The sequence below is a fragment of the Pteropus vampyrus genome, unplaced genomic scaffold (genome assembly GCF_000151845.1).
Source record: "Pteropus vampyrus isolate Shadow unplaced genomic scaffold, Pvam_2.0 Scaffold247, whole genome shotgun sequence".
NCBI classification, from domain to species: Eukaryota; Metazoa; Chordata; class Mammalia; order Chiroptera; family Pteropodidae; genus Pteropus; species Pteropus vampyrus.
The window spans coordinates 583,261-593,297 of record NW_011889028.1 but is presented as its reverse complement, the minus strand read 5'-3'; the positions used below and the strand labels follow the sequence as shown (position 1 = coordinate 593,297).

The following is a 10,037-nucleotide window of genomic DNA, read 5'->3' as shown; positions in this document are numbered from 1 at the left end:
GACCTCCCAGTCTCTGCCGCACCGAGACTCAGGGAGCCCGGGGTTCAGTGCCATGGCGCTCCAGCGACGGCAGCCACAGAGACTGCTCTGCTGCCAGGCCTCTTAGTAAAGGCAGATGACGTGTGCCAGGGCCCTCACAGCCCAGCGCAGGCCCCGGCGCCCGGGGAAGCCGTTGCTGGGATCGGGGGGCAATTTGTGTTGACTTCCCGCTCATCCAGCTATTTCGTTTTTCCCCTTTGTAGATCGTGTTAACAGAAATGTACTATGACGGATTCCACCGTTCCTTTTGTGACACAGACGACTTGGAAACGGTCCACGAGAGCGACTGCATTTTTGCCTTTGAGACTCCAGAGAGATTCAGGCCGGAAGGGATCCTCAGCCAGAGAGGTGAATGGCGCCTGCGTCCGCGAGCACCTGGGTGTGGTGGGCCGCTGCCCTCTCTGTCATCCGCGCTGTGACGCTGCGACTTTCAAGTGGTGATAAAGTGCACAGCACACACGGTTTTTATGGCGGCATAAATTTCATGGTGACATATTTCCCCGGAAGAAGGCAGTTCTTCCTGTTTTAGGCAAAGATATTTCCTTGATTCCTAACACTTCCTGTCCCTGTTTGGGGCGACCCCTTTCTGGCTCGTGGCTGACCGTGACCTCCCTTAAGTGGCCTCCTCGTCGGCTTTTGACAGCCCTTGGGAAGGTATTCAGTGTCACAGCCGATGTATACATTCATTTCTTCCTTTAAAACATATATGTATATTTCGGTGTTTTGGTACCAGCTTTGATGTTTAATTTCTAAATTCTAAAATCTGCTATAGAACATTTTCCTGACACTTTTAAGAAATCTGCCACCGACGTGCCGCCTGCTCTAAACTGTCCCTCCAGTCGGCTCTGCTGAGAACCGAGTCCCCAGCTCCTGCCTCGCCGTGTCCCCCTCCACTCCACGGGTGACGTGCAGGGTGGCAGTTTCTCCTCATCCTTGCCGACGTTCATGTTCCTCCTTTTGACTGTGGCCATCCTCGCAGGTGTGAGGTGGTGTCATCGTGGTTTCGATGTGCATTTTCCTAATGACATATGGTGCTGATCATCTGGGTGGTTGTCGGCCATTCGTATATCTTCTTTAGAGAAATGTCTAGTCAAGGTCTTTCCCTCTGTTTAAACTGGGTTGTTGGTCTTTTTGTTGTTGAGTGTGAGAGTTCTTTCTATATGCCGGGTACAAGACATTTACCCGAGATAAGACTTGCAAATGTTAGCTTCCTTCAATGGGCCATCCTTTCACTTTCTTGACAGTGTCTTTTGATACACAGAAGTATCAAAAGTATTCATTTTGATGAAATCTAATTTATCTTATTGTTGCCGCTTACGCTTTTGGTGTGGTATCTAAGAATCCAGTTTTCCTCATGTTCTTTTTTTAGAACTAATTCCTTTGGCATTTGTTTTGGTATTGACTGTGCATTTGTTACTTTGAATTGCTGTAACGCTGACGTACCGTGATAGCTTTAGCAAATCTTATACCGACGACTGTCTAGGTTATTGCCAGAATTCTGCTATAAATACCTTTGCGTAAACCATTTTTTATTTTATTCTCCTTCTGGTGGCATCATCGTCGTCGTTATTTTGTGTGTGTGTGCGCGTGGTGGAGGGCGTCTCTTTTCTGCTCTCCAGTTGGAGTGTTAACTTGCTTAGGCTGTACTTGCAGAGGATTAAAGAAGTTACTTCGTCAAGCGTCTCCTGAGTTCCCACTAAGTGCAGGATCCGGTGTCGGCTGCTGACTTGCCGAGGGCCCCGGCTGACAGATGGCGCTGCTTTGGGGCCTTTCTGAATGGCAGTCCCGTGCCTGCCAAACAGATCTGTTCACTCGCATGTAGGTCGATGTAGTCTCACTGATCGTATCGGAGTTCTGGGATGGCCGTGAGTCTAGTTGAGTGTAGTTTCTTTAGTTTCTTAGAAATCCGGCTCTTGAGTCAGGGAGAAGCAGCTGCGTTGTGATATCGACAGTCGTCTCACACGCACTGGTCTTTATGTTTTATGAAGACGGGGCGTCGCATATATGGCTGCCCTTTAGCTTCGTCGTGCTGGGTCATCTCTACAGACTGGCCCGTCTAACGCTGTATCTAACAGTCACCGAAGCGAAGGGTCTTAATCTGCAGTGTCTAAGATAGGTCAGGCTGGTCTGAGTAGCCGATGCTGAGGAAGCGAGCGTGCCCCTGGGCGAGTCATCTCAGGGCAGGCCATCCGTTCCTTTATTTTTTGGTTGCAGTTTAAATTCCACAGTAGCAACTTCTTAACTTCTCTACCAGGTACATGTCTTTATTGAACGACAAGAGTTTTGAAGAGATACAATAAGTTGTTTTTTATTTTATTTCAGGAATCCACTTAAGCAACAACCTGAACCACTTAAAGTTTGGCTTGGATCACCCCGCACTATCTTCGACACAAGCCGCAGCTAAGCCGGGGAGCACGGACTCGCCCCCAACGAGGGCGGGGGGCGACAGGATCGTCCTGTTAGTGTGTAACCGAGCCTGCTCGGGGCAGCAGGGGAAAAGGTGAACACCCGCCACTCTCCAATAAGCGCGATGTTTTCAGATGTTGTCAACAGTAAAAACGTCCTTACCCGTCGTGGTTAGTTTTCCATTCTGGCCTTTAGAAAGGTGTGTAAGTGGTAAGTTGGGCCTGACCTGAGGGTCGGCAGGGGCAGGACACAGTCAGAAAGGCTTTTCAAGCCCAGGTAGTCATCAGGGCTCGGCTCACGGGCGCATTTCCAGCTCACGCTCCTCCGGGGCTCCAGACCCACAGACCTGGAAGCCAGCGGAGGCTTGGTGAGCGAATCCAGCTTCTTGCTTGACAGCTGCTGATGGCTGCCGGGTCGTTTTTAATTCTTCACAGATCTCCTCGGATGGTCTGTGCCCCTCCGTCTTCTGTTGCAGACCGAGCTCGCTCCCTTCCCCCGTGAACCCAACCCCCCAGCACTCCCGCCTTGGTGGAGGGCACCGCGCCAGGTTGGGCTGCGTCAGCGAGGAACTGGGAGGGGACAGCTCGCAGGTCTGTCTCCCTCCATAAGAACTTGCGGGAGTTTTAGGTTGTCTTTTAAAGTGGCCTTATCACCATAGTAATGCAGCTGAGCAAGCACAAGGTGGGGATGTGTTTCAGGGAAGAAGGATGTGGAGTTTTTAATCTTTGTCAGGGTAGCATTTACATGAGCCTTTTAGAATGTTGCTTTGAAATAAGCTCCTTTGTTAAGGACGGTAAATGACAAATGCATAGTGTGTGCATTTATGATTCATTAGCAAATGCTTCAGTGTGTCGGGCACTGTCCTAGACGCTGGGGATGCACCAGCGCCCAGGCAGACGGGGTCTTTGTTCCCGTGGAGCTTCCGGCCTCATGAGGGCAGCGTGACTAAACAAGGGCACGCTTTTAACTTCAGACAGGCATTTCCACTTTGAAGATGTTAGAACAGGTTGGGATGGTGGCGTGTGCTTGGTGGCCAGGGCTGGGGGCTGGGCGTGCTGACAAACCGCATCAGGGAGGGAGGTCAGAGAGGCCTCCTGGAGGAGGCATCAGCTGGCTGAGCTCGAGTTGAGAAAGAGGGGTGAGCTGCGTGAATCTCTGAGGAGCGGGGTCCCAGGAAGAGGCGATATCGAGTACAGACGCAGAGCCTTGGGGGAGCTCGGCATGTCTAGGGGACAGAAGGGAAGGGGGCATATCGTTTTTATGTAAAATGCAGGACCTGCGGAATCCCCTTTCTGATGCTAGTCCCTGAAAACCGAAGACCCTGTCGCATGAAATGGGGCCGGCTGGTTTGCACATCGTGCTTGTGACTTATGTCACACCACAGCCGTCTCTAGGCAGATAGGCTCACTGCTGAATGCCACTGGGCATGAACTGTTTGACTTTGGTTAGGGGTAGGTTTCCCAGGGACGCCTCTGCTTCGGCCCGTGTCATGGTTTGTCTGACTGTTACCTGCTCACTCACTCGCTCACTAAGCAGCTGCTGTTTTCTAGGCATTGGCTGTGTGGGCGGGAAGCCAGTGACTTGCAGTCCCTGCCCAGAGCTCCCGGCCCGTGGGGGCGGGACAGCAGTCAGGCGGTGCTGCCCGCGCAGGTGGCTAGTGCCACGGCAGTCGGGGGCGGGTCGGCCGGGGCTTCTGGGTGTGAGCACACAGCCCGGGAGGGGGTGGGAGGGCATTGCGGCCCGAACGGAGACCCGGTGTGTGAGCAGGACACAGGGCACAGTGAGTAGGTCTGAGTGGCTGGCGCTCAGGTGAGTGAGCCTGGGCCGGCGGCCTCCGGCTCTGCCGCGTTCTGGAATCGCCCACCTTGCCCTGAGAAGTCTCCACGCCAGCCGCTGGCCAGAGTGACGGCCACCGCATCGTGGGGCGGCGCGTGGCGTCCTTGTTGAAAGCTACTCGGTGATGTCAGTATGCAGCCCGGGACGGGAACCCTGGCCCCGCCTCTGAGTCCCCAGCAGCAGTGGGCTGCCCGGCCTTCTCCCCTTTGCCGGAGGCTGACCCCCAGTGTCGCCAGGCTCTGTCGCTGGGCCTTCCGGCCTCTGGCACCTCACCCCCTGCACGTTTGGCTGACCCCCCGCTCTTTGCCACACTCACGTCCGCTGCCACCCTCTTTCCCACCGTCTCCGCTGGCCTCGACCTCTTGCTGCCGATGTCCTAGCATCACGCTCCCCTAGAAGCCAGCAGTGGACGAGCTGTTAAATTTCATTTAGAAATCTCAGCTTCTCTCCTGGTTTTTACACCCACTCATGAGAGTGACTATTAAATTTCCTGTTTGTGTTATTTTGAGAACTGTCCCAAAACCAATTATGTAGCGATTCCATTTAAGAAGGTCACGGGTAGGAATCACAGCATCGGAGGCATTGCCACTATTTAAGGCGGTGACAGGTGTGTGTGTGCTAGGTTCGGGCCGCCCTTCGTGCTGCACCTGGAGAGGACGGTGGCCTGGGACGTCCTGCAGAAGGAGATCTTGGAGAAGATGAAGTATTTCCTGAGGCCCACGGTTTGCATTCAGGTGTGTGCGCTCGTCAGTGCTCCCCCCGGCGCATGCGTGTGCCACCCACAGAACTGCCACCGCGGGGACTCGGAGCTTGGGGCTCTGCGTCAGGCAGGGCTGGGGGGCTCTGCGTCAGGCGGGCTGTGTGGGACCGGGTGCAAGTGTCCCGTGGGGCCGGCAGGGCTCCGACTGTCAAGACTGGGGATTAGCCCTCATTTTGTGACGGGTGCTGGCTCTGCAGGGTCCCCTTTCTCCTGTTCGTCTAGTAACGTTTAGCACGTTGTCTGCTGGGAGGGACTGTGGAACAGTTGTCTGCATTTTCAAAGTCAGGGTCACGGTGGTAAGGCACCCACGGGAGACTTACGTTAACGTGCAGCTGTAGGCACGTGACCTGTCTTGCACGACGTGTTTGATGCGTGAACTGCATGTGGGTAAATGGTGTTTAAAGCGTGCTGGACAGCAGCCGCCCGGGTCCGGGAAGGGCTGGGCGGAGTGGTTCGTGCTGCCTCTCGTCTGTCTGGAAAGGCCGCGGCGACGCCGAGGCCCTTGAAGAGGCCCTGAGTCTCCTCTCCCACTCCACGCAGGTGTGTCCCTTCAGCCTGCGTGTGGTCAGCGTGGTGGGGATAACGTACTTGCTGCCCCAGGAGGAGCAGCCGCTGCGCCACCCAGCGGTGGAAAGGTGAGAACACACTGAGACGTCGGCCGTGCCCGCGGGTGACTCCTTCCTGCGCCGCCTCACAGAACGGCTGTCATTTCCACTGACGGGCTCGCTTAGAAATTCCTTATTCGACATTTGATTCCTGGTTGGCTATGATATGTCTTACGATCTTTTTCAAAATCAGAAAAGCCTGGTGCGCTCCTGAGAGAGCACGTTGCCGTCCCCCAGGCTGCGGAGACAGTGCGCCCGTGTCCACCGGGTCGGTGTCCACGGTGGGGTGTCCGTCATCCCCTTTCGTCCTCCAGATCCCTACCCCGCAGCCCGCTGCCTGGCACCGAGGAGGGCCCGGGCGTGCGGGGCGGCTGCGTGCGCCCCCGCGTGCGTGCTTTCCTCTGCCCATCGCGCCCACCCTCTCGGCCTCTCTCACACCGCCCCTCCCCCCGACGCCGAACCGGTCACCACACTGTGCCGCCCCGTGCTTTCCACAGAATTGTCACGCTCCCACACGCCACCGTGTTAATAGTAATGTGCGTTCTACATACGTGACATAAATGTGAAAACTCACCTCACTGTTTTTATCATAATGATTTTTTCCAACAAATATCATGGTGCCTGCATTTCAGGATTCAGAAAAGTCTACAGCATGGTCCTGTTTGAAAGCAGGCCACTGGTTTTAGAGATGGGAGTGAATAGATAACGACACAGAACATTTCAAACCATGAGAAACAGCAGATGAGTGATGTCGACTGTTCACGCTGTTTCTCGGGAGACGCTCTGAGCCAGGGACTCGGCGGGGCTCCATGGGAGCGGGGCAGGTGGCACTCCAGCGGTGCCTTGCAGAAGGGCACCGTTTGGGTTGATGTGGGCATAGTCCAGGGTCAGGCGTGGCTCGTGGGAATGGGGAGAGGCACAGCAGCGGCTTTGTCCCCAGAGGGGCTGTTGCTTGATCGCTCTTTGGGTTGGTGAGAAATTGGGTAAAAAATTGGAAAGCTCATAAAGAACATCCAGGAGTGGTTGTGGACAGCGTCATAATAATAACACGGTTCTAAATTTCTTCCAGTTTCTTTATTTCTACATCGGGCTGTCCAGGTGTAACGTAGTTATCAAATACGAGGTCATCATAATGGTCTCAGTGGAAACTTTTTCTGTAATCACATCGTGATTTCAGATTTCAGATAGAATGATCATATTTAAGTAAAACCATTTATTTAGAAAATAACATGTAACTTCCCTCCCCTCCCCTCTCGCTTCCATTTCCTACAGGGCATTAAAATCTTGTGGACCGGGTGGCACTGCTCACGTGAAATTAGTGGTAGAATGGGACAAGGAGACTAAAGATTTGTGAGTATCTTTCACTTAGTGTTTGTCGTCATTGTTTTCGTCGTTTTGAAAGCACACCTGTGATCTTTTAAGTTAGCTGAAACCCAGATCGCTCTTGTTTTTAGCTAAGTGCCCAAACGTGTCGCGGTCCCTTAGTTAAGCAGTTTATCATTTCTCTGCTCTGCATTTCGTTGCTTACTGCTAATGACACAGCAGCGACATCGTCGTGTGTCTGCATATCTGTCATAGGTCTAATTCCTTCGACTTGTATTCCAAGCTCATCACCTCTGGTAAGTTTTACCAAAAGCATGCCCTGGGTTCCAGAGAACAAGACTGTATGAATTAGCACAGTTCATGGCCAGTTCCAGAAAAACCAACTCCAGGTTTTTCCTCGAAGATAACTTTCTAGGTAGAGAACTCCTCACGAGCGTCTTGGAACATGGGGAATGGAGTTACCTCTTACTTTCTTGCACGCTCATCGTTTTGGTGATGACTTCATAGCCACGCTGGGAAGCTGGGGTTGCATTTGGCGTCAGTTTTGCAAGACATTCTCCAAAAAATGCTCCCCCCCCCACAGCTTGTTTGTAAACACCGAAGACGAGTACATCCCAGATGCAGAAAGTGTCCGTCTGCAGAGGGAGCGTCATCATCAGCCTCAGACGTGCACTTTATCGCAGTGTTTCCAACTCTACACCAAAGAGGAGCGGGTAAGGGTCGGGCGGCACTCCCGGCGCATGGCATGGTGACGGCGGAGAGACAGAAGTGTCCCAGAAACTGCCTGAGGGTTTGGCGCTGGCGTAGGTTCTGCAGACGTGATGGGTCTCCTAGTGTTACTTCGTTTAGGACTGTATCAGAAGGAGTGTTTAAATTTCTAGAAAAAGTCGATGATGGATTGAAATGCTCTAGGAATGAACCTCTGTAGTTAATTTTTCCCCTTTTTAATAGTTAATGATAAATTTGTTTTTTTTTTTTTGGTTTCAATTTAGAAATTTTAAATCATTTTCCTCGGTAACTAGAACACTGATTCTCGACCTTTCGCCACTACGAACGTAGGCGCCAGGACCTGTTTAAATTGAATTATAATTAAATAAAGTTAAAAACTCAGGTTTCTAGCAGCATCGGCCACCCTTGGGGCGCTCAGCGGTGGGGCGCCCCGCCCCCCCATTAGAGACAGGCCCACCAGCAGCATACCTCAGTGCTCGGCTGGGCGGCAGACAGGCCTCTGTGGATGGGGCTCAGGCCTGTGTGGCTTTTAGGCCTCTCCGGGTCTGTGCACCTTGAGAAGCCTGGACCAGCGCATCTGGGGTGCTCCGTGACTTGACGTTCGGGGTCGTATTTTGACGGCGAGAGCTCGCGCGGACACACGGAACCATGCGAGTCCAGGTCGGAGGGGCCGTGACCCTCCTCTCAGTGGCTGGCTTCTGCCTTTTTCAGGTAGGGGTTGCGCATCACGGCTTGCCTACCTTGGCGAGGCGTTTGCCCACTCAAGAGATTCTCTTCTGATGGAGACTGAAGTCCATCTGAAGTATGTCCCCAGGGTACTGCAGCCGACAGGTGTCCCCTCTCTCGAGTTTATTACAAACAGTTGAGGACAAATATTTGTCCTTCAAATATTTAAAATGTTTTTCATCTCACCAAATCTCCCCCCACCTCCCAGCAAGCTGTTCATAACCAGTTTCTTTAATAATAGTTTTCATAAGACGTATTTTTTCAGTCTGGGGCTTATGTAAAGTAGTTGGCTGTGAAACTGGTTGGTTGTGGCCTCTGTGTAGCAGCTCATCCTGTTTAGCTTTTTTTTTAAATTGATTTGGGTGATGTTCGCGCATGGCACAAAGCTCGAGGGCGAGCAGTCCCAGGTGATAGCAGTGGCGTTCTACAGAACATCTCACGGACCCGGGAGGATGGGTTCAGCCAGCAGGATGCTTGTTGATAGGGAAATACATTTCGTCCAGGAAATGTTGGTGGTGTGCGCTGGGCCCTGTGCCAGGTACCAGGGTGCGGCAGGTAGCCAGACTAACGTTTCTGCCTCAGGCTGTTTACAGCCTAACGTGGTAAACAGCTAAACAAGTAAACTATGCGAACGTGGGCCCTGAGGGGAAGGGACGGGCGTGGCTGGGAAGCAAATGAGGCTCGTGGCTGGGACACGGGGGCAAAGGGGGAGTTAGGGGACTATCCTGGTCACAGGATCGTCCTGGGCTCCGTGTGGCACACAGGAAGCGTCTGACAGGTGCGTGCCGCAGTGAGTGAGTGAGCGAGTGCTTCCTGGGCCGTTCGGTCATGGGCTCCAGAAATAATAGGACACACATAGGAGAGGAGAGGCGAGGCTTAGCAGTGGGCCGTGTGACCGTGACGGGGTTTGGCCGTCTGCAGTCTCGGTGGGTCAGCAGTGTCAGGTGGGCGCCAGCCACTGTGGCCTTCAGGATGCGTTAGAAACCGTCCAGAACGCGGATGGCGCCAGTGCTGCCCTTTTCACGACCTTGAACGTCCACTGTCCTGAGCCCGGCAGACCGGGGCACGGCCGGAGCGAGTGGTAGGGAGCAGAGCCTCTGATGCAGTCGGGCGGGGGCGGCAGGAGGACTCAGGCGCTTCAGGGACCCCACCCCCGTGGATGAGGGCGTGGACTCAGTGTGGTCTAAAAAGCAGAACGTGAAGATTGGAAGTCGCAGGGAGAGTGACTCTGTCTTCCAGTGAGGAAGAGCTTTGTCAGGATCGGCTGGGGACAGAACAGCTGCCTGCTGGGAGACTCCCCTTCCTCCGCTTGGCGGAGGTGGCTGGACCAGCAGTGCTCGGTGTGGCCCGCAGGCCGGCAGCACTGTGTGGCAATTTACGACGAGACAAGACTTGGGGGTATTTTGGGAACTATCATAGCTACGAGACGTCGCCATCACGTTCATAGTGTGTCTCACGAAAGTACCCGTTTGAAATTCATTGGAGGTTAAAGGACAGACAGCCTGCTCCTTCAGCACGCGCTCTGGGCTGGCTGGATGGCCAGGGATGCGGGGTCGTCGCCACACGGTGTGGACTGGCCAGGTGGACTGACCAGCCTGTCCGATTCGCCTTCT

General features: G+C 53.7%; 1 protein-coding gene across 1 annotated transcript in view; it reads left to right on the top strand.

Moving 5' to 3' along the window:
• USP31 (ubiquitin specific peptidase 31) overlaps nucleotides 1-10,037 on the top strand; it is a gene marked incomplete at its 5' end in the record, with an annotated part of 39,629 nt that overhangs the window by 13,334 nt on the left and 16,258 nt on the right. Inside the window, 6 exons of the mRNA XM_023520089.1 lie at nucleotides 243-387; nucleotides 2,362-2,539; nucleotides 4,904-5,015; nucleotides 5,582-5,676; nucleotides 6,919-6,996; nucleotides 7,553-7,682. Coding sequence (XP_023375857.1) covers nucleotides 243-387; nucleotides 2,362-2,539; nucleotides 4,904-5,015; nucleotides 5,582-5,676; nucleotides 6,919-6,996; nucleotides 7,553-7,682 — 738 coding nt within the window. The remainder of the gene's footprint in view (nucleotides 1-242; nucleotides 388-2,361; nucleotides 2,540-4,903; nucleotides 5,016-5,581; nucleotides 5,677-6,918; nucleotides 6,997-7,552; nucleotides 7,683-10,037) is intronic.